The sequence below is a fragment of the Rhamphochromis longiceps genome, linkage group LG22, assembly GCF_057381845.1.
Source record: "Rhamphochromis longiceps isolate RC_006_pf linkage group LG22, R_longiceps_female_GT1.1, whole genome shotgun sequence".
Classification (NCBI taxonomy): domain Eukaryota; kingdom Metazoa; phylum Chordata; class Actinopteri; order Cichliformes; family Cichlidae; genus Rhamphochromis; species Rhamphochromis longiceps.
In genome coordinates, this window is record NC_140577.1 from 1,158,778 (window position 1) to 1,181,850 (window position 23,073).

The 23,073-nt window shown below is 47.7% G+C and overlaps 3 protein-coding genes across 5 annotated transcripts; 2 read left to right on the plus strand and 1 right to left on the minus strand.

The window, feature by feature from the left end:
- Positions 1-546: 546 nt before the first annotated feature.
- LOC146643023 (E3 ubiquitin-protein ligase RING2-A-like) lies at positions 547-6,342 on the plus strand. 2 transcript variants are annotated; one of them, XM_085396826.1, is made up of 7 exons: positions 547-803; positions 1,899-2,004; positions 2,232-2,392; positions 2,670-2,894; positions 3,189-3,509; positions 3,751-4,009; positions 4,587-6,342. In XM_085396826.1, exons 2-7 carry the CDS (start codon positions 1,927-1,929, stop codon positions 4,728-4,730), a joined length of 1,188 nt encoding a protein of 395 aa, XP_085252952.1. In that variant the 5' UTR covers positions 547-803; positions 1,899-1,926; the 3' UTR covers positions 4,731-6,342. The 2 variants fall into 2 exon arrangements, with proteins under 2 accessions (XP_085252952.1, XP_085252953.1); XM_085396827.1 differs by having other exon boundaries at positions 2,670-2,885.
- A 521-nt stretch (positions 6,343-6,863) lies between these two features.
- Positions 6,864-10,830, minus strand: rps18 (ribosomal protein S18). Its single transcript, XM_085396829.1, has 6 exons — positions 10,711-10,830; positions 9,917-10,015; positions 9,716-9,802; positions 7,985-8,086; positions 7,744-7,835; positions 6,864-6,986 (listed from the first exon to the last, which is right to left on the minus strand). Exons 1-6 carry the CDS (start codon positions 10,711-10,713, stop codon positions 6,911-6,913), a joined length of 459 nt encoding a protein of 152 aa, XP_085252955.1. The 5' UTR covers positions 10,714-10,830; the 3' UTR covers positions 6,864-6,910.
- A 5-nt stretch (positions 10,831-10,835) lies between these two features.
- Positions 10,836-22,896, plus strand: vps52 (VPS52 subunit of GARP complex). Of its 2 annotated transcripts, none has more exons than XM_085396825.1 (20): positions 10,836-11,142; positions 13,159-13,237; positions 13,358-13,410; positions 13,856-13,931; positions 14,034-14,101; positions 14,623-14,798; positions 14,969-15,119; positions 15,368-15,468; positions 16,085-16,217; positions 16,316-16,371; positions 16,491-16,626; positions 17,213-17,368; positions 17,866-17,984; positions 18,208-18,331; positions 18,452-18,547; positions 18,729-18,836; positions 18,982-19,047; positions 20,050-20,161; positions 20,731-20,849; positions 21,513-22,896. In XM_085396825.1, the coding sequence occupies exons 1-20, from the start codon at positions 11,047-11,049 to the stop codon at positions 21,657-21,659; spliced, it is 2,172 nt and encodes a 723-aa protein (XP_085252951.1). In that variant the 5' UTR covers positions 10,836-11,046; the 3' UTR covers positions 21,660-22,896. The 2 variants fall into 2 exon arrangements, with proteins under 2 accessions (XP_085252951.1, XP_085252950.1); XM_085396824.1 differs by having other exon boundaries at positions 10,837-11,142; positions 13,156-13,237.
- Positions 22,897-23,073: the final 177 nt, after the last annotated feature.

The window sequence follows — 23,073 nt, forward strand, 5'->3', positions numbered from 1 at the left end:
TTTGGGTGGAGATCTATGCTGATTGTGTGCAGTATCCATCTCCCCGCGCGTGTGTTCAATAAAATTGTTTGACCAGACTCTTCGGGACCAGTGTTATTTTGTTTTCCTCCTCAATATTTTCGAGTTCGGGACAAGTACGAGTTTGGACAAGAGATTGAAGCTGGGCCATGCTGGGCTTAATTTAATTTATTAATTCAAAATTCATCAGTTTAAATGAATTCTGAATTTCACTGCAGGCCTGTCACTTGTCACCTTTTACACCACTGAAGGTGTAAAAGGTGGAAGAAGTCGCTTTTAGCACTTTGGTGGTCATTTTCCCGTGTTCTTCTTTTGTGATTCAGTTTCAGTTATTGCTGCATCTTTAAAATAAAGTTCTCTTAAAATCCCACGAGTATGGTATGTTTGATTTGTTATTATTTTTAGTTTAAGTTGTTTGTGTTTTAAAACACATAAAACGTGTGTGGTTGCCGAGTCTGGGATTGGGGCTGCGCTGCAATACGCAAACCTGCCGTTTGGGGCACTACCGCCGCAAAGCGGTGTGCAGCTTTACCGGGAGCCGCAGAAGAAGAAGGGAAAAAATGGCCGCGGCTAATGTTAGGTAGCTTATGACTGTCGAAAAATGTTTCGTTCCTGATATTTTTGGCCGCTGTAGTTTTGTACCGAGGCTCCGTGACAACGTAAGACCCCTCCGCCGACATCGTAAAGACTGTGGCGGGAAGCCGAGCCCCGCTGCGCGCTGTTCGTAGCGGTCTAGTGGCTCCGTGTCTGTGCAGCGGTGCCAGCTGCCGTCACTTAAACGTCAGGTGAGTTTCTTCTTCCCTCTTTTTCGTCCTTTTCAGTGCGCGTCGACGGATGTAAAGCGTTTGGCTGTTAAATCCGCAAAACTGAGTCAAAGTTCGCAAACTTTGGAGTGTTCGGTCCCTGCAGGAAGTTTGAAGGCTGGCAGCTGTTGGTGAGTTCCTCTTGTGGGAACTAAAAATAAGCTGTGGTTCTCAGCAGAGACCGCGGGGCTGCTGTGAAGTTACATGGTTTTGTTTTCAGAATAAATCCGGTGCCTTTGTAATCATTTAAAAACTGAAGAAATCCAAAAAGCTGAGAACATGCGAAGAAAGCCGAGATGTTTACACATGCAAGCGTGAATAAGATCACGGCCACACCGAATCAAAGCCGTTATTCTTCTCACACATCAAATGTTGCACATCATCCTGCAGAAAAAAGCTGTGTAGTGAAGAGACCCGGCAGACTGCACCGGAAACGGATCCGGATTTAGCAGGGATCATTTTTGTTTATTATACAGCGAGATTAACTCGTGACACACATCTGCACGGCTCTGTCGCCACGTTTGAATTGGTTTCGTGCACAATACACTTATAACTTTCAGTGTTTTTCCTTCTTTCCAATAAACCATTCAACTACATGAAACCGTGTTTATTTTCAGCGCATCATACACTCGAGGTTTTAGAAACCACCACTCCTTTTATGTTATTTCACAGCGAGCAGATATTTAACACGTATATTACAGTTGTCTTCGCTCAGTGACTGGTTTTAGTCTTGACAGTCCACATTGCTGGCATTGCATCTTTCAACATGTTTGTGGGTAGATTTGAATGCTTCAGCTGCAACTGCAGCCACTCAGCCTGTACAGCACATGTGAGGTGGATATGCTCCTGATGACTGATGAGACTGAATTCAAATGTTTGTTGCTGTACGAGTTCATACATTTAAAACAGGTTGAGTTATTCTGCCAGCCCAGCATGTGGAGGTATTGCTCTTAAAATAATTATATATGCATGTCTTCATGTGGATTTCTTTGTGTTTTTATTTTGAGTCTGTAAAAAAGTTAATTATTTTGACACATGACGAGAACATCTGATTGTGTTTTCTCTCCTGTCTCTCAGTGAGGATTGATTGGGGGGGAGCGCAGCCATGGCAGCTCCGGTAAACATCCAGGCTCCCAGTAAGACCTGGGAGCTGAGTCTGTACGAGCTGCACAGGAGCCCTCAGGTAAAGCTGTCTGTGTGCCCAGCAGCTCGCTGCAAAATAGAGGCAGTGTCTTAGGAAACTGTGAGGAAATTATTTGTGATGTTTGCTGAAGGGTAAATGAGTTTGTAAGCTTTGTTCCCATTGCCAGAGCAGAGGGAATAGAAAATAAACAGCTCGGCTAAAAGGACCAACTGTGATGTAGCAGAAATGAAGAACCGCAAATGTTCTCACACGTTTGGTATGTTCAGGAGGCCATCGTGGACGGGACGGAGGTAGCCGTGTCTCCTCGCTCTCTGCACAGCGAGCTCATGTGTCCCATCTGTCTGGACATGCTGAAGAACACCATGACCACCAAAGAGTGTCTGCACCGCTTCTGCTCAGACTGCATCGTCACCGCGCTGCGATCTGGGTGAGCGCGAGCTGCCAGTGTACCTGATTCACGATCGCCGTGTTCACACAGCTTGTTTTGGCCAATTATAAATAATTCGGAGATAAATTTTTAAGGGACTTTGGATGAGTTGTTTTCTGCGGTGGAAATGCTGCCGCTGTCCCTAACGAGAACAAATGCGTCGCGGTAACGTTTGTGTAGCTGAATGTGTTCACTGACTGATTTTAAATGTGGCACATTTCTGCAAAAGCCGATTATTCAGTGATTACGAAGCTTCAGGCCGTTTTTCCCTGTGCAGGAACAAGGAGTGTCCGACCTGCAGGAAGAAGCTGGTTTCTAGACGTTCGCTGCGCAGAGACTCAAACTTCGACGCGCTGATCTCGAAGATCTACCCGAGTCGCGATGAGTATGAAGCCCACCAACGCCGCGTCCTCGAGCGACTCAACCGGCTGCACAACAAGGAGGCGCTGAGCTCCAGCATCGAGGAGGGGCTCCGGCAGCAGGCCCGCTACAGGTCCGAGAGGTGACACGGATCAGTTCTATGATTTCACGCTTCTGCGCTCGAGAGAGCGCCGCGGATCCTCCTGAATACGGCGTAGCATTCAGGCGGGATACAGAGCCGCACTCCCGACAGATGCTGCGCTTCTTTAGCCTGCATGCCGCTTTGCAACCCACCCTCTCCCCAGCTCCTCCTTTTCTTGCTGTTCCTGACTTAATAACACCGCTGCTGTTATGACAACTGACCACACCCTGTAAGTTTAAGCCCCTCCCCTCTGAATGATAATTACTGTTGTATGTGTTTACCTTGGGGCTGCAGGAATCACCGAGTGAAGAAGCCCACTCAGGAGAGTGATAACACCACCTACAGTGGTGGGGAGGACAATGGGGACTCCCGTTCACACCTCTCCCACGACTCCGCCCCCTCACACACGCCACACCCCTGTGGTCATACCCCTCCGGAGGCCGGGCCGAGCCGCAAGCGGCCACGTCCATCCGATGATGGCTCGGGACCCGAGGTGGACAGCGGGAGCCCGACTCCCCCGCTGAGACGCCACAAAGAGGGGCTGTCCTCCGAGATCGAGCTGGTGTTCAGACCACACCCACAGCTGGTCCACGCCCAGGACTACAACCAGACGAGGTTAGACCTTTTCTGAAGTAGCTGAACAAACATTTTATACTGAAAATGTGAATCATGGCAGAGATGGCAGAGACCAAAAACAGCTAAAACCTGGGAAATGACTAGAAATCAGTAAAAATGTGTGAATAAGAACGAACATGTGTGAAGTGGTGAGCCTGTCCCCGAGTGGCCAGACAATTCAGAAAACGTTTAATTTGTCAGAGGTAGAGCACATCGCCATCATCTGCCTTTCCCTTGTCAGATATGTGAAGACAACAGCTAATGCTACGGTGGACCATCTGTCCAAGTACCTCGCACTGCGCATCGCTCTGGAGGACCGACGGCCCGAGAATGAACCCGAGGACCGAGGGCGAGAGGAGGCAGGACGAGAAGAGGCGCGAGCCGAGGGGGTGGGAGGTGAAAACGGAGGGATGGCAGGAAGCGGCGAGGGGACGAGTCTGAGCAACGTCAGCGAGAAGCAGTACACCATCTACATCCTGACGAGGGGAGGCCAGTTCTCTGTGAGTGACGGCTGAACACGAGTCCCGTTTTATTCAAGCTGCATTAACCTTCTGTGTTCATGGATGAGTTTGTTATCTTTACAGACTGATGTGCACGTTCGCTCCTTGAAAAGATGCCTTAGATTAAAAAAATACATATAAATCAGTGGAAGTTTGAAGTCTTCTCATTTTAAATTTGCGTCCCAGAAACTGCGGCTCGTTCATTCAGTGTTCACCTCTGGTAAGCAAAAGTTTAAGACCACTTCAAAAATGGCAACAAATCCAATTTTGCATGTTTGGATCTTAACGAGGTTCCAAGTAGAGCTTCAAAGTGCAACAACAACAAATGGGAGTGAGACGAAACAGTTTTTATTGGAAAACTTTTATTTTACAGCTTTTTTGTTTGGGACTGTATTACAGTGAGTGTGTCTAGGGCTTTTATTGTGAAAACCCAGGACAGAAAGTGGGCAAGTCTTTGCGTAGTGCAGTCAGGCTGGTTCCTGGTGTGATTTTGTTGTACGATGGAGGAAATCTGGACTGATCGATTCCATTAGAAGCTTTTTTGTGATCTGACCTTTATGCTCATCCTTCCTCTCAGACCCTAAACGGCTCGCTGACTCTGGAGTTGGTGAACGAGAAGTACTGGAAGGTCAGGAAGCCTCTGGAGCTGTACTACGCCCCCACCAAAGAGCAGCAGCAGCCCCAGCAGCAGCAGTCTCCTACCCCACAGAGGGAGGCCTGAGGGGGAGCGGTGGACTGCTTTCCTCTCCAACATGGCTCTTCGATTTCTCTTCTGTTTTTTATGATAAGTTAGTTCAGCTGCCACAGTTTCACAGAAAACCTGCGTCATGTTTTTCTTAGTTTACTGTTATTAATGGGGATCTCTTCATCTCCTCACTGAACTGGCTGTAACATGTGAGCTGATTCTGCAGCAGACAAACTGATCTGAGAGTCTACAGAGTGAAACTAAAGCAGCAGCTGCTGGAGTCCAGCTGTTTTTGATGCTTTCAAGTCAGCCGTGTGTGCTGGACAAAGCCAGATGTTCTCCATGCTTCTCTAACATGCAGACGCGACGTGTCAGTGAGCAGCTGCAGCAGCTTCCTCATAGCTACATGTCTGCGGTGCCAAAATAAAAGCACCAATTCAAAATGTGGCTATTAAAAAAGATGCATTTTATTTTCTTTTTGCAGAAATGACCAAAACAGAACTTTGGAAACTACAAAATCTGATAAACTAGTTTAAAAGAGAGCCGTCTTTATGGACGCCCATTTTCAGTGGGAAAAATAAGTCTTAAATATTTTTGGAGTCAATTTTGTGAAAGTGTTTCCAGATGGAAATGTTCAGGGTTTATCTGTCAGAAGCTTCTTTTTTTAAATAGAAGACCAACTTTGGGATCAAACTTGTGTTTTTCTCAGTGTCGCCTCCACCCCACTCCCACTCCGCTTTTAAAACCAGGTGAAAGTATAAAGCTCATCTTCTCATGCACCTCCGGCTGTTTTTTAATTTATTCTGTTTTTTAGATTTGTCGGTGGAAGCCAGTCGTGTCGAGCTGTGTAGTCGTGTCAGAAAAAGGTCGCTGGGCTGGTAGCTTTATTTTCACGAGGTCGTTTCGCGGCACTGACCCTCGAGACGTCACAGTGGACTGCTGCTCGATGGTCCTCCGTGATGGTGGATTTACCAAATGAAATCAGACAAATGATAATTAAACATTTGCCACTTTCTCTAGAAGAGCTCCGAGGCTTCGAAAAGGCTTTTAGTTCATCTTCTTTTCTACAAACTGGTGAATTAAAAACAGTCGCAGCGACTCGTCGGCCGGTTTCATCTCTGAAATCTTCATAGCGTCTTCCGGCTTTAGCGCTGTGGGACAGCTCTGCACTAAAAACAAGCAGCTTCTCATTTAGCGTGCACACTCAGTGGAACCTGTTGCTCGAGGTTATCGTAGCGGTCAGGATGGACTTTATTCTCCCTGCTGTTACAGCAGCGGCGCTTCTGAATGCAGAGATGAGGCAGCAGTTTTCTGAAACATTTCCTTAATAAAAAGTTGTACACAGATGTTTAAAAGCCCATATTTTGCTAGTCTTGAATGTTTACGTCGTCTACAGATGCAGCTGTGCAGCAACACGTTTCAAACACTGGCATGAAAAAGCGTTTTTCACGAGCCCGCTCGGGTCCTGCTGCTTCAAGCCTTTGCTCCACTTCCTACGCACTTTAAACCTCCTGCAGCCATATCATTTCCCCACATCTCAGTTTCTGTGGGATGTGTCTATATTAGAATGAAGCAATATTTCATTTCTGATGTGTGATACTGTCTTTCCTCCTGTCATCAATGCAGCACAATAAACTGTTGGACTCGATCTCCAGCTTCTGTTTTTGTGTCCAAGTGTAACCAACCCGCCTGGGCTCAGAAATATTAGACAAAACAAAGGTCTGCACAGCGGCGCATCCACCTGTGCATCACTACAGGGTATCGACTAAAGCTCAGCTGTTCTAACGGGCTTCTCTATCCTGGTTTCATTCTGTACAATGAAGGCTGCTGCTCTGAACCTGCCTCTGAGGCAAAGCAGGGAAATAAGTTTTGTCTGAAGTGCAGATGTATTCAGTGTACTCCGAGCACTCGTGTCCGTGTCACTGGGCCTTTTACTCCTGATCCATTTCCCCTGCTGAGCAGCTCCATCTGTACTAACAGCCTCAAATATCAGATTTCTGTTTGAAATCCTGCAGAACATGTTCAGCTGTGCACTGCAACATTTAAATACAACATTAAAACTGCTTCACCGAGGTCCACCGAGACGCCACGTCCCTTCAAAATAAATCACCAAGGAGCTCCCAGCGGTGTGTTGGTGAGAGAAGTAAAGCAGCACAGGGGACGAGAACATTTTGTGAACTGTGGTGTTTTATTGAAACAAAGGGAAGCGGGGCAGTTTACTTCTTCTTGGACACGCCGACGGTGCGACCACGACGGCCGGTGGTCTTGGTGTGCTGACCGCGCACACGCAGACTGCAGGGAGAGAGACAAACCAGGTTAGGACGTCTGTAACAAAGGACTGAACAACATAGTTGAGGATTTCATTTGTTTTTAAAGGCTTTTATCAGACCGACTGCTCCACGTTGGAAACGTGCTTCAGCTTAAAGACAAACTTATAACCTCTCCACCATCAGGAAACTCAAACATCTGCTTCAGGAACATAAACAGGATGTTTAACTGGTCTGTAAATCAGCAGGACAACATGCATCACAATGTTTGAGCCCATTATTAACCTCCTAGGACCCGGCATCCACATATCCGGACGTCACGTTTTGGGTTGTCTAGACCAAAATACTAAATTTTGCTCCACAAGGGCCACCTAGGAGGACATTAAACTGCCTCCGTTTTATCAAAATTAAAAACGAATGTCTTTATATGTGGCTCTCGTTGTTTTTAGAAACAAAAATTGGGTAAAAAAAGCATTTTTTTTTAGACCGTTGGTGCAGAAGTCGCTGCATCTGTGCTCTACAGTCACACGACTTTAGCCTGTTAGTGTGGACGCACGCAGAGGCGGCACCAGCGTTTCTGAGCTCACAGTTCAAGTTTTTCAGGACAGGCTCACTCTGCAGACGCCTCGTTTACTCAAGTGTGACACAAACGTTCATGAAGTCTCTGAACTCTGCAGGACGTGTCCCGCTCACAGATGTGTGCAGACTCGGGTAAACGGAGGACGCGTCGATGCAGAGCCTTCTCACAGCAGTGTGAATGAATACAAGGACCGAGCTCTTACCCCCAGAAGTGCCTGAGACCACGGTGAGCCCTGATCTTCTTCAGCCTCTCCAGATCTTCTCTCAACTTGTTATCCAGGCTGTTGGCGAGGACCTGAAATCAGACACAGAGATGGTCACGGGGTGCCTCAAACTAGCTCGTCCAATCAAATACCTTGGTGTGAACCTCGTTCAGGTTTGAGCCAAAAATTGACTTTATCATTTAGATTCTTGGAAGACAAAGCAGCAGCTGCGATCACCCACCTGGCTGTATTTGCCGTCCTTCACGTCCTTCTGCCTGTTGAGGAACCAGTCTGGGATTTTGTACTGGCGAGGATTCTGCATGATGGTCACCACACGCTCGACCTGACAACCAAGCAGCTCCGGTTACTACGCAAGGAAACTGAATATGGTGATCGACAGGAAAGGATCTAATGAAGCGTTTATGTCTGGGAGACTGACGCCGTCTGCCTACAATGTGACGCCCGAGGAAACATCTGCTGCCTTACGTCAAAGTCAGGACAAACTTCATCTAGGAATCAATAAAATATTTTGATCCTGATGTGAAGCAAAATGCTCTGCAGACAGAAAAGTCCACCGAGCAGCCTCAGCTAAACCAATGATGTCTTTGATGATTACGTCACTCTGCACCCCTTTGAGACGGGAGGTGCTTCTTTACCCCCTAGTTTGTCTAAATGTGTAAAAACTGGAGCACTGCAGTGGCAGATACACACTCACACGGCACGGTGTGACCACCTTCTGCACAGGTGTGCCAACTAGGGCGGGGCTATATCATACCGTTCACGGTAACACCGGTGTAATGCTGGGCAACGATAAGAAAATGAAATATCACGATAGAATATGGGTGAAACGCGCATGCGCAGTGCCTTTGTTTACATACGCACATGGCGGCGACGCAGAATGAGAAGAGCAAAAGTGGATCGTTGACTGAAACAGATGAACCTGGACTGGTTTGTAAAAATGCTGCAGCTTCACTGGTGTGGAACTGGTTCAGCACAACAAAGCACTATTTCTGGTAGCGCATGCTAGCGGGCCGTCGTTATTACCGTGTTGTTTGGAAAATACGGCGCACTTAAAATCAACCCTTTGATTTGTCTGAAAGTCGACAGAGCCCCTTATAATCCCGTGTGCCTTATGTATGAACTCTGGTTGTGTTTACTGACCTGGAAACGATTTTATGTGCACGGCGCTCGAAAATCTGTCAAATGTTTCAGTACGACTTTGCTAAGCTACGAAGCCGCACCGCTCGATGGATTGTCGGAGCATTACGGCTATCGTAGGCGGAGCCTCGTGGAGTGATACGTGCTGTGCTTCAACATAATGTTACCGTATTGTGTGTGTATAACCTCTTTTTAAGTTGTGTGGATGTTATACATGGTTATGCTGAGGATATGTCGGCCAGTTTCCACTGGAAATGCCTTTTGGTTAAACTGTCAGCGAGGAGTTTGCACTGTTACATGTTTATATAACTTTAATGCAGATAAACAGCTGCTTGTTTAAGTGAAAATACATTGATTTTTTTTTTTTTTTTGCACTAATAAAGTTGTGGAGTTGTAAAGTATTTTGTCTAGTGTCAATTATATCGTCAGTTATATCGTTACCGCGAATTTTCAAATGTATATGGTGATAAATATTTTTGGTCATATCGCCCTGCTCTAGTGCCAACGTTAACCTGCTGCTGGTAGCCACACTTACTCCTCCGACTTGTGAGTACCGTTCGTCACAGAACAAAGTGCCGTCTCTTTGCCTTCATGCAATAAAACAAGACGCTGCTCTGAGGACGATTGAAATATTTCTATAGCCTCAGAGACCGGCCTGCAGAGGGCCGACCCTCCAAACGCTTCACAAATCAATACTCGTGATACTTGTTGCACAGATTCAGAACCACCACTAAAGCTCCAGTGACAAAATCTCCTGACAACACAAAAGCATCACAAGTCGCCGTTTTCATTCAAAGCTCTGAACAATCCTCACCTCCTCCTCAGTCAGCTCTCCAGCCCTCTTGTTCAGGTCGATGTCGGCTTTCCTCAGGACAACATGAGCGTAACGTCTGCCAACACCCTGAGAAGAGACAAAGTGTTAACAACACGCCGACAATCACAAAAAACACAGCGCAACTGATGTGATGATGAAAAACAGTTGCAACAAGCGGCACAGTCTCAGGGAGGAGCTCACCTTGATGGCAGTGATGGCGAAGGCGATCTTCCTCCTGCCATCAATGTTCGTGTTCAGGACACGAAGAATGTGCTGGAACTTCTCAGGGATGACCAGAGACTGAGACGCAGAGGGAAACAAAGTGAGTCACACACAGCAACATGTAGTTTCTGCAAAGATCATGCAGTAATACACATACATGTTTACAAGCTTCACGCTGTATGTATCTTTATATGTTAACCTATACATTTGCACAGTGTGCTAGAGGTTCATGAGGATTTCTCTTAGTTCAGCCCCGTTAGCCCAAACAGATCGACTGCTGCGGCTCTGAACAGCTTCAGCTTTGTTCAAAAACATCCCAGCAGTACTTCGACTATTTTAAATACTGTGTATTTACATCAGAGTACTTCCAGCTCCCGGCCAGGGTCCACCAACATGCTTGGCGAGGCTAAAGCCTGTTAGCTCTGAGGGGTAACCGCCTCGAACTATGACTGCTTCTTAAAGTTTGAAGCAGCACAGAGTCTCCATCCACAGCTACGAGTGACAGCAGCAGACGCCGGGCATGTGGACGCTTTATAACCGGGAGGGAAAAACGAAGTTAACTGTTGGCGCTCGTCGACACAGCTCCACTCACATCCCACAGCAAACTGCGCTAAAACGTCAAATTACCAGCCATAAACTGAAAATTCCGCACCAGCCCACTCAAGTAGGCTGTGGAGGATTTATCGGATGTATAAATGTGACAAACAAGCGCGACTAAAGTTGGATGATCGCGGATTTCTGAGACATTTCAGTCCGACAGAAAAGACACTCACCATCTTGGAAGCAGGTTCCGTGCGAAGAGGAAGCCGCAAGCCTCTCGCGAGAGTTTGACCCCTTCGGGGAACGGAAGTTGGTCCGTCACTATCGAGTCGTCCGACTGGAAAAAAAAACTGTGTTCAAAAGAAACAAGCAAATACGTGGCTTAACGCGGTTAGTTTCGTTAACTCACGCGAAATAAATGTTTATTGAGTCCCACTGATTTATCACCCACGGCACGCGATCGTGATAATACCGCGCTCGGTTAATAATACGATATTTTTGCTAACTACGAGGTGGAACTTTAGATTTGTATTTTTTTTTTTTTTTGACGTTAGCGTAAGTTGGCCGCAATGGCGGAGGGAACCGCGACCGCTGCTGGAGCTGGGCCCGATGTAAACACAGCTGGGAACCCGACAGAAGTCGCCATGGCGTATTTACAGGACGAGGTAAGATGTTCTTTTTCTGCGTGACGCCTGCGTTCAGTTTCACGGAGGTAATCGCAGGTGAGCGCAAGCTTTAGCTGCGTGAAGCTCAAAGAAGCTGTTAGCAGGTGGACTCATTCTACGGAGCGCTGCTGCTGCTGGATGCTAATGGGAAGCATTGACTTCCTTTTTCTGAGGAGGAAAAGGCGATTTATGTTTATCAGTTGTCGTTCTGGTCCCGCATTAATAATCCTGATTATGGCTGATTATTGATTATTATCAGATTTGGACTGTTTTGCTGCATCAGTCAGTTTGTTATTGGTTTAAGTCTGTCATACAAACACAGCGGAGGTGGTGTGTGCAACGGCTAGAAAACAGATGTTTATTCAGTCAACTTCTCTCTGTGTAAATACGCACATCGGACACTTTATTAGGTACACCTTGATGTAACCGGGATGGAGCTCATTTTTCCTTCAGTCGGTTTAAGTCTTCAGATTCAGCTGTTGATAACATTCCTCAGAGATTTTGGTCCATGTTGACATGACATCATTATGACATCAGCACACAGTTGCTGCAGACTTGTCAGCTGCATCCATGATGAGAATCTCCCATTCCACCACATCCCAAAGATGCTCTTTTGGAGTGAGATCACATAAGAGAAGAGTTTTATTGTCATTGTAAGCAGCAGCACAGAACACAATAAAAATTAATTAATACATGGCCACTAATCCAACTCTGCTGACTGTTGAGGCCAACTGAGTACAGTGAACCCATCGTCACATTCAGGAAACCAGTTTAAGATGGTCTGAGCTTTGAGACAGGGTGTGTTATCCTGGTGGACACTGAGGTTATGCAGGGATGGGAATGGAAATGTTTTTTTCATCTTCTGTGTCCAGTTTTGGTGAGTCTGTGCGAACTGTAGCCTCAGTTTCCTCTTCTTAGCTGACATGAGTGACACCAGCTGTGGTCTTCTGCTCCCGTAGTCCATTTGCTTATGCTGTTCCTTGGTTGTAAGTCGGGCTCAAAGCAGTCTGGCCGTTCTCCTCCAGTGAGCTGCTGTGCGCAGAAGGTCTTTTTCCGACCTTTTGTGTAGGGCTGTTCGATGTAACGATATGTATGGGATGACGATATAAAAACGTCTATCGTTTCATTTTACGCTGTCGATTGTTTCGTGGTGTCGCAAAATAAACTGTTTACGGCAATATTTTCTCACCGTTCTGATGGTGACTGTAGTGGCTGTATTCATTTATTAAAGTTCTCTTTCTCTTATGTTTAATATAACCACACTACAGACGGACAAGCGCCTGTTTTTATGCGTTGTCGTTAGCAACAGCGACGGTAACAGCATTGCATGTCCGCTTGTTTATTTTCCACATAAACCTTTCACAATAAAGCTCAAGATCCTGTTGAGACTTTTCAAAATAAACCGAATCACGTGAAAGAGCAGATTATTTACGGATGAGAAGTAAAAAAGAGCCGCCAGGTGCTAAAAAATAAACCTTAGACTCGTTTCATCACTCGACTCCAGCTACACGACACGCAGCTGGAAACACTTCACGCAAGTCGAGCTGCCCGAGATTCACAGAATTTACAGAAAATGTTACACGTTTGTGATTTATATCGTTATCGGACGATAGAATTCTTATATCGGGATATGAGATTTTGGTCATATCGCACAGCCCTACTTCTGTGTAAACTCTGCAGTTGTGGGACAATCCCGGCAGATCAGCAGATTCGGAAACACTCAGACCAACATACCACCCTCGCAGTCACTTAGATCACCTTTTCTCCACATTCTGATGCTTAGTTTGAACTACAGCAGGTCATCTGTACATGTCCACAGGTCTAGATATTTGAGTTAAAGGACAGACAAACAGGTGTACCTAACAAAGTGGCCAGTAAGTGTATGTTTTCTCATTGGCTGGAATAAACAAGTGAGTGAATGAAAACCAAAGAAAGCTTTAATGTCAGTAAGTTTTGACAGTTTCATCCTGTTAATTATCACCACTGAAGACACACTGGTTGTGTTTCACCCAGAAGACTGAAGCAGACATCGCTAACCTGAACCTGGGAGAGCTGGACATCACTACAGACGAGTTTATCCTGGATGAAGTGGACAGTAAGGAAAAGACTTCATATTAAAGCTCGGCTGAGGTGGCACTTGTTACAGCTTCCTCGGTGCTGCCTTGCTTGAAGGTTTCGCTTGTCACTAACTGTTGTTCCCTTTTGTCTGCTGCAGTTCACATTCAGGCCAACCTGGAAGACGACCTGGTGAAGGAAGCGCTCAAAACAGTGAGAACTGAAAGAACAGAAGTCTAATATATAACACGTCCTCTGCTCTGACGTCCGGGCCTGGTTGTCTCCCTCCTCCCGGTCTCCCTCAGTTGTGGTTTCTTTGCAGCAGTGATGTTTTGGTTTGCTGCTGCTGTGTGTGTGTGTGTGTGTGCGTGTGTGTGTGTGCGTGCGTGCGTGTGTGTGTGCGCGTGTGCGTGCGTGCGTGCGTGCGTGCGCGCGCGTGCGTGTGCGTGCGCGTGTGTGTGTGTGCTGCTTTCTACGAACACTTTGTCTGTAGAAAGCAGCAAAGGTAGAAAATCTAACCTAAGAGTTAAGCTGACGCTTTTAATGTGAAGGGATTTGTTACTTTTGTTTTGAAAGGTGCTATAAAATAATTATTACTCTACACTTCCTCTTTCAAAGCACAGATAATACATTTCAGTTTCCTCCCGTCGGTTTTCAGGGTGTCGACCTCCGTCAGTACTCCAAACAGGTGGAGGCAGAGCTGCAGAGGATTGAACAAGCCTCCATCAAAGACTGTATCCTTCACAGCTCCCAGTTTGAATACCTTCACCTAATAATGTATAACCACACACTAACACCCGTCACTGATGATGTTTTCCTGAGCGCTCATCGTGCAGACATCAAAGAGAGTCAGAACATTGCCCTGCTGCACAACCAGATCACTGCCTGTGACTCCATCCTGGAGGTGAGACGACTGAGACAGACAGAAAATAATCATGTGTGACATTTATACAGAAAACTCTTGCTGGGATGGAGTCTTGTGGATATTTGAGAGTGATTCGAGTTTTCTGTGAAGGAGTTGAGACGCGTTTTGTTTCCCTGTCACATCTTCTGAGCTGAGTTCTCACAGAAGCGTCAGCAGAAGAACACGGCTTCACTGTGCAGCTGTGCAGAGGCGGGACAGATGTACCTGAGAGACACCTTCCTGTCATTCTGCACCCTTACTTCAGTTTTCTGCACACAAGCTTAAAGTAATAAAGGCGCTTTACGTCACAGTGTGCTCACTAAAAGCAGCACGGCTGCTGTGGTTACTCGTCGCTCTGCATCAGAGCGGATTCTTTTCCGTCCTCGGTGCTCAGTTAAGTTTTTAGGTGGGTCCAGTTCAAGTGGGAAAGTGAGAGGCGGGCACTTTTTCAAACTGTCATGGGAGCGCTGTCCTCTTGTTAAAGCAGATTCAGTCTAACCTCACGGCTGTGTGTCTCTCAGCGTATGGAGGGCATGCTGAGCGGCTTCCAGAGCGACCTGTCCTCCATCAGCAGTGAGATCCAGACCCTGCAGCAGCAGTCGGTCAGCATGAACGTGCGGCTGAAGAACCGGCAGGCCGTGCGCAGCCACCTCAGCCAGCTGGTGGATGAGCTGGTGGTGCCCGGGGCCATGATCTCGTAGGTTTGACGGCTGTCGCCGCAAAGAAAAAGTGTCTGTATTGTAATGAGTGATTTGTTGGATGGCGCTCAGTTTGCAGAGACCTCAGAGTTGTTCCTGATGGATTAACCAGCCATCAGTGGTTTGTGGTGATTGCATGACTTAATCTGCTGGTCGTGTGTGTTGGCAGCACCATCCTGGACAGTCCTGTGACGGAGCAGGAGTTTCTGGAGCAGCTCCACGAGCTCAACACTAAGATCAACTTTGCCAAAGAGCTGAGCTTCAGAGAGACGCTGGCTTGCTCCGACATCCAGGACATCGTGGACCGCCTCAAACTCAAGGTGAGAGACGGGCAGGAGGAAAGTTCCCGACTCTTTGGAATCACGTTTACAGTTAAAGTCCATAACAAACAGGAAATGAGAGGAAGTCCTCATTAATAAGTCAGAAACCTGCTGAGCTGCTCTCCTGAGGTCTTTCAGGCAGAGCGCTTAATGTACCCGCGCCACACGAAGGCGTTTAACTCATTCCTCTGCCTACTTATCAGGTTTTATATCTTTGTGCTTATATCCACACTCTTTGTTCTCCTCAGGCCGTGTCAAAGATCAGAGAGTTCATTCTTCAGAAGATTTACTCCTTCAGGAAACCGATGACCAACTACCAGATCCCACAGAACACTCTGCTGAAGTACCGGTGAGCACAGCTGAGCTTCTGCACATTTCTGACATAAATCTGAGCGTTCGGGTCCACTCACAGTCTGCATTACGCTGAACCTACAGACGTCTTTTCTTTGTCGCTTCTGTCCATTTAAAGAGCAAGAAGTCCATTTTTACACCCGAGGAACTGAAACGTCCTTAAAAACACTGGTTTCTGTTCCGCTCCTCGTTTGTCACGTGACGCAGAATCCTGAGCGCCGCATGGTTCACGGGGCGGATCCAGGTGAAGTCTGTGCAGAGACTCCTCTGTATCCTCAGGTGTATTTACCTGCTGCTTTACCAACACTACACTTAGTTTTGTTTTTATTGATTTGAGTTATTCGATATGTTGGACTGTTGATAAGTCTGTGCACACGTCTGCGTTAGTTTTATTTGAGGTGAGTTTTTAAACTTAAAGGTGGACGTAGTCACGGCGACGTCACTCGCTGACATCACGTTTCCACCTTCTGTTTCCTGACCTGGAAGCTCCACCCATCTTTTTACCGTCTGTTTGTTATTTTTTTGTTGTGTTGAACTTGTTTTTAATTGTGCGTTAGAAATAACTGGACACAAAGTGAAGAAGCTGATCGATGCTGTTGTTGTTTTCACTGCAGGTTCTTCTACCAGTTCCTTCTGGCCAATGAGAGAACGGTCGCCAAGGAGATCCGAGACGAGTACGTGGACACCATGAGCAAGATTTACTACAGTTACTTCAAGTCGTACAGCGGCAGGCTGCTCAAAGTGCAGGTGGGTGAGCGGCGGGGTCGCGCCCTCGCTGTGTTTGTGTCGACGTGGCTGCACGCCGTCTTCGTGTGGATAACAGCTGATGTTTGCGTGTCCCGCAGTACGAGGAGGTGGCAGACAAAGACGACCTGATGGGAGTCGAGGACACAGCCAAGAAAGATATCCTTCACGGTCTGTTGTTTGTGTCACGCCTGCTCACCGTGTGCGCGGCACTCGGGCGCTCTGACGCCTGCTTCACATTTTCAGACTGTTTGAGGCTCCTTGACTCGCCGCTGCAGGTTTCTTCTCCAAACCGTCTCTGAAGAGCAGGAACACCATCTTCACTCTGGGCCAGAGGGGGGCCATCCTGAGCCCGGCCGAGCTGGAGGGGCCCATCCTGGTCCCGCACACGGCTCAGAGAGGAGACAGCAGGGTGAGAGACGGCGCTGCCGCAGATCGAGCTGCTCAACCCAAACGCATCCTGCAGATCTGCCATTTACAAGAAAATAAAATTCCCTGTGAACAAACCAGCGTCTGTAGCACGAGACACGCCCCCTTCAGGACAAACAGGATGCACGTCCTCGCTTTTAATGAGACGGGAATGATTTTAGGATCCAGTTTAAATTCCAGCTGAGCTCCGTTGCTCAGCGCTGACATCTTGTGGCAGATTATGAGATTTTTAATTTTCACTGCAGTTTGGGAGCAGTGACCTCGTCATAGACACAGACGGAAACAGCTGCAGAGGTCTGCAGTCTTTGTAGTCAGCTGAAGGGGGCGTCCTTTAAGGGCGTGTCCACTCTGTGATTGACAGGTTGTTGCCATAGAAATGTGTAGTTTTTGTTGTTGCGCTCAGCAAATTGTTTCAGACTCCGAGATGGCGACAGTCACAGCGCTGAACACGAGACTTCACAAACTAATGGGTGACATCACAGCGTGTCCATCGTTTAGCTACAGTCTGTGCAGCCGATCTGTGCCACGGAGGTCGTCTGAGGTCTAACTCTCCCTCTCGCTCTCCACAGTATCCCTATGAGACGCTGTTTCGCAGCCAGCACTACGCTCTGCTCGACAACGGCTGCAGAGAATACCTCTTCCTGTCTGACTTCTTCATGGTGGCTGGAAACTCCGCCCTCGACCTCTTCAACAGCATCATGGGAAAGACTCTCAGCATGTTCCTGGTGAGAACCCCGCCTCCTGTCAGAGCTGCAGGCTTCCCTCTCTTTCCTCTCCAGCAGAAACGTTTGTTTGGTCAATTCAAACCACATTTATTATCCGACCTTGTCATAAACAGGCTTTGAGCAGCGTGTTTTGTTTTGCTATCACTGATATTCAAAGCACTGATGTAACAGGACACGCTGGTATAAACAGCTGTGTTCTCCGTGAGTTTGTCACTAAGCAGAATCCTCGGGTGATAAACTAAACACATGTTCAGCAGAGAGGAGGAACATGTTGAGTTTTGCTGTGCAATCTGCAAACATCTCAGTCCTGGAAATGCTGAAGAAATTCAGGTAAAAGGGAAGTGCATGCAGTGATGTTTTTAAGTGGAGCCACTGGTGTTCCTGGGGGTCACAGTTCAGCTTACATGAAACCAAACTTAAAGTCATAAAAACCAAAAAAGCTCCTGAGCGACAGTCGTGCAGCGCGTGTCAGCCCCGCTCTCTGTCTCCTCCTGCAGAAGAGCATGTCCACCTACGTGTCCGACTGCTACGACAGCATCGCCGTCTTCCTCTGCATCCACATCATCCTCCGGTTCAGAGCCATCACGGCCAAGAGGAACATCCCAGCTCTCGACAAGTCAGTCTCCTCCTCTGTTCCTGTAGTGTTGCTGTACTCTGACTCTTTCAGTGTCTCCACCTCCTCCCAATCCCACCATCTCCTGTTTAGCTGATAAGTGCTCGTGGTTACATCAGCCGGTGTCACACGGCTGTTTGCAGCTGGGCGGCGTACAGACGCTTCCTCTGCAGAGAGGGAGGTGTTCAGATTGATGGAGGCTGATGGTGTTGGTGCTGTCTGTCAGGTACTGGGAGGCGGTGCTGGAGCTGCTGTGGCCGAGGTTTGAGCTCATTCTGGAGATGAACATCAGCAGCATCAGAAACACAGACCCTCAGAAACTGGGAGTACTGGACACCAGACCACACTACGTATGTACACACACTGCACATCGCACAGCACTGTGTTTGCTGCACACTCCACTCACACGGCTGTGTGTGTGTGTGTGTGTGTGTGTGTGTGTGTGTGTGTGTGTGTGTGTGTGGTTTCAGATCACTCGCCGTTACGCAGAGTTCTCCTCAGCCATCGTCAGCATCAACCAGACGTTCCCCAACGAGAGGACCAACGCTCTGCTGGGACAGCTGCAGGTAACACACACACACACACACACAGACACACACACACACACACACACACACACACACAGACACACACACACACAGACACACAGACACACACACACACAGACACACACACACACACACACAGACACACACACACACACAGACTGAATTTGTGTTCAGTGATTTGTTGTGATTCTGTCTCCAGATTGAGGTTGAAAACTTCGTGCTGAAGATGGCGGCAGAGTTCCCGTCGAGGAGAGATCAGCTCATCTTCCTCATCAACAACTACGACATGATGCTCAGCGTCCTCATGGTGAGCGCCACGACCAGCACCATCAACAACACGACACTCCCCTCAGGATCTGTGCTGACGTGGGGAAAATATTCTGTTTATGGAAAAGAAAAGTTGGATTTCTGTGTGGCTGATGGTGCTGCTGGTGTTTCTCTGCTGTGTCCAGGAGAGGGCAGCAGACGACAGTAAAGAGGTGGAAGGCTTCCAGCAGCTGCTGCTGGCCAGAACTCAGGTAAATATGATCATCCTCACCGTGGGTCACTCAGCTGTTTCACTCAGGTTTCTGATGTCATGCTTATTTCAGAAGGTTTTCATATTTCCCTTCTGCAAGTAATAACTTTGAATAGTTTTATGTCCCTTCTGTTTAAGGTGTGTGTGTGTGTGTGTGTGTGTGTGTGTGTGTGTGTGTGTGTGTGTGTGTGTGTGTGTGTGTGTTTCCTTTGGAAGCATCTTGTGAACACTGGCATTACTGAATAATAATTCACTTGCTGCTGACAGAGGACGTACGAAGCACGTTCTCATTACTGCGTGCACAGCCTGTCACCCAATAGCGACATCTGCTGGATGCAGATATATTGCATGTGACAGTGGGGGAGGAGTCTGTGAGGGTGGAGCAGACGACACTGTGATGTGTAGCCAGAGTGGAGACATGAGCATGCAGGTAGCGAGGCAGAGAAGGTGGATGAGCTTAAATACCTGGGGTCAACTTTCCAAAGAGAGACGAAGAACAGAGTGCAGGTAGGGTGGAGCGGGTGGAGACGAGTGACAGAAGGAGAACAGCAAGGGTGAGAGACTGTTTAAAGATGGTAGTGAGACCTGCTGTGGTGATTTGGAGACAGTGGAGGCCGAGCAGCAGAGGTTCAGATGTTCACTGAGAGTAAGAAGGATGGAGATGAGTCCATGAGAGGGACAGCTACGAGTCAGAGAGGCTGAGGTGGTCTGAGCATGTGCAGAGGAGGGAGGGAGGTTATGATGGAGCTGCCAGGCAGGAGGAGACGAGGAGGACCTGAGAGGATGTAGTGAAGGAGGACATGCAGAGGGTTGGAGGTGGAGGCAGCAGGTGATCTGCTGTGGTGAAAATATTTTCACACTTTATAAACGTGTAACAGCTTAGGTCAGCGTGCACGTGAACGGCTGTTTTAAGCTTGAAAGTACTTTTACTAGATTTCTAAGTAACTTCGAACACTTTAGTTCCTGATCCTGTCGTCTTCCTTCCTCCTCTCGTCCTCTGCAGGAGTTCATCGAGGAGATTCTCTCTCCGCCGTTCGGAGGGATGATCGCCTTTGTGAAGGAGGCCGAGGCGCTGATGGAGAAAGGGCAGCTGGACCGGCTGAAGAACGACGAAGGTGAGAAAATATCTTTACCTTTGCTGTGAAGGTTCAGGTGTCACATGTGAGATGGTGTGCTTTGGCCTGCTGTGTTTGAAAGAGGATGTGAGTAAAGCTGTCGTCTGATTGGCCGATTCCTTTCTGTCTGTTATTTCTACAGTTAGCTCACCGTGATGTCAGAATCCGTAATGATGACGTGGCCGGATTAGATTCAGGAGTAAATCGAGCTGGTTATTCGTTTTGGTTTCCGCGTCATCGTCTGCGGCTGTCAGCGGCAGAGCGAGCGTGCTTCTCTCACCTCAGCCTTGGGTTTTGTTTTCCAGAGTAACCAGCAGCTTTATTTCCCTTTCAGTCTTTGTGCTTTCATGTCAGTCAGAGTCAGGTTCCCACTTCCTGTTCACCACGTCGTGTGTGCTCGCCGTGGTTCTTTGTTTTGTTTGACCAGCATGTTTGACAGGAAGCTGACCCCAGCAACACGATGGCAAGGAAACCGAGAGTCAGCATGCACACGGAAACTGAAACTTAATGCGTGTGTGTGTGTGTGCGTGTGTGTGTGCGTGTGTGTGTGCGTGTGTGTGTGTGTGCAGCTCGAATCACTCAGCTGGTTCGGGGGTTTTCCAGCACATGGAAACAGTCGGTGGAGGCGATGAGTCAGGACGTCATGAGGTCCTTCACCAACTTCAAAAATGGAACCAGCATCATCCAGGTGAGCCGGGCGGCAGGTGTGCCACACAGCCTCTGTGGGCTAACTGTGCCGTGACACCAGGTTTCCAAAGGGACAAAAACATACAAACTGGCTACAAAGTGACACAAAATTTAAAACAAAGATTTAAAACGACGACAAAAACGACACAAAAGGTCCAAAAAGTGAGAAAATGTCTCCAAACGGATGCAAAACAGTGAAGAAAAATAAATGGTCAATAAAGTATAAAATAACCTGCAGAGGCGTGTGAGAGTGAAACGAGACACACTAAACAATGTTAAAGAAGATTAAACTGAGAACAAAACATGCACATTTTCATATTTGAGAAGCAGAACTCATCAATAAAAACAGGAACAATGATGTTTGTAACCATGAGTGTGTCTGACTGCACAGTCACAGCAACATCAGTGCTAGAGTGGATGCACGACCAACACAGCCGGGTTCTAATTCGCCGGCTCTCTGCTTCAGGCTCTGAGCGCGCTCGCATTAATAAGGCGTGTTTCATGCGCCCACTCACAGAACTGACGCCTGCTTCAGACACAGTGGGGACACAAACCTGTGGTTCTAGTTCAGCTTCACAAGCTGAGAAGAAACGCGCTGTAAATGGTTTGAACTTCAGGTTATGTGTTTAGTTTTACTAACGTGAGTCACATCCTCCTCCCGCAGGGCGCCCTGACGCAGCTCATCCAGTACTACCACGGCTTCCACAAAGTCCTGAACCAGCCCACGTTCCGCAGCCTGGCCGTCCGCTCCGAGCTCATCAACCTCCACCACCTCATGGTGGAGGTCAAGAAGCACAAACCCAACTTCTAACGGGACGCCTTCGTCGGGGTCGGGGGTCAGAGAGCCGGCGAACGCACCGACGCTCCTGCGGGTGGAGGTGACGGTTCTCTGCAGCCGACCGCTGCTTCGTCTTCTTTTCTGTGAAGTTTGGAGAGTGTCAAGAAAGACTTTTGTCTCCAGATGAAGGAGCCGTGTCGAAGGTCAGAGGAGGAGAGTGAATTTTAATTCCATGACTTTAAAAACTGTGAAGAAGCCAGTGAACCACGGACGCTCGGCCACGTTGCCCCTGTCAGGGAAACGTTTGGCCCTCCTGGCTCTACAGTGACTGTGGGGGTGTGCAGGGTTCTTTGGCTTCTGTTACAGCAACAGCAAAACTTCCAATTAAATGCTAATTCAACCTAATGTAAATGAATGTCTAATAATCACATTGAATGAAGAATAAAATGATGATCCCCGATAGAAGCGATGAAGGCCGTGCAGCTTTCAGTAACTGAGCTTCAGTTTGTGAGATGATCAATAATCTATCAGCTGTTTTGATTGGCTCGCTGCTCTAATCAGACGGGAGCACGTCTGTGGAACACGTTACTGAGACTGACGCTGAAAGGACAAAATGTTTGTTCAGCAGGTCCAGTGTTTAGACTCAAACCGTCTCGCTCCGCCCACCGTCTCTGTGAGGCTCCGCCCACCAGCTTCATTAGAAAAACGACATTTAAACTAGATTAGCAGGTCTGCTTAGTTCAGTCTCAGCCTCCAGCCAGTGTGGAGCTCTGAAACACTGCAGTTCCTCCCACGACCACCAGAGGCCGACTCCCAGCAGTGAGCACCGTGTTACAGGTTTACAACTGTATTTTCTAACTCACCTGTTTAAACTGTAATTGATTAGGGGCGTGGCCTCTTTGACTGACAGGCAGCTGCTAACTGGACCTGTGCACCGTGTTTGCTTGTGCTGTGGCTCCATGCTTTGATCCAACAATCATATTTAAGCTTCGTCACATGATCCCACTCCATCTTTCATCTACAGTCTGAAAACATCAGCGCTGACGGTGTTTCATAGAAGTGATCCATCACGCTAACACGATCTCGTTATATGCTGTACAATCTGGGGAATGGTGCGGTTTTATGGGAACTATTTTCAGTGGCGGATGAATCCACATGTGGTTCTCTGACCGTGTGTGAGCAGGAGAGTGTTTTAATAGATTTGTTGGTGAGGAGATGAGGATCCTCCTGCAGACAGTGTGTCGTGTTATTGATGTGAATCTGTGTGAAGTCTAACAATGAGAGTACAACACCAGTCTGTCTGTGCGCTTTATTTATTGTTGTTATTCACAAAGATCATCGTAATAATTTAAATGATTATAGTTCATGGAAAGCAGTCTGAATGTCACCAACACCACAACACAGCAAATACCACAGCGTCCTCAAACGCACCGCGGTGCGACCAGAC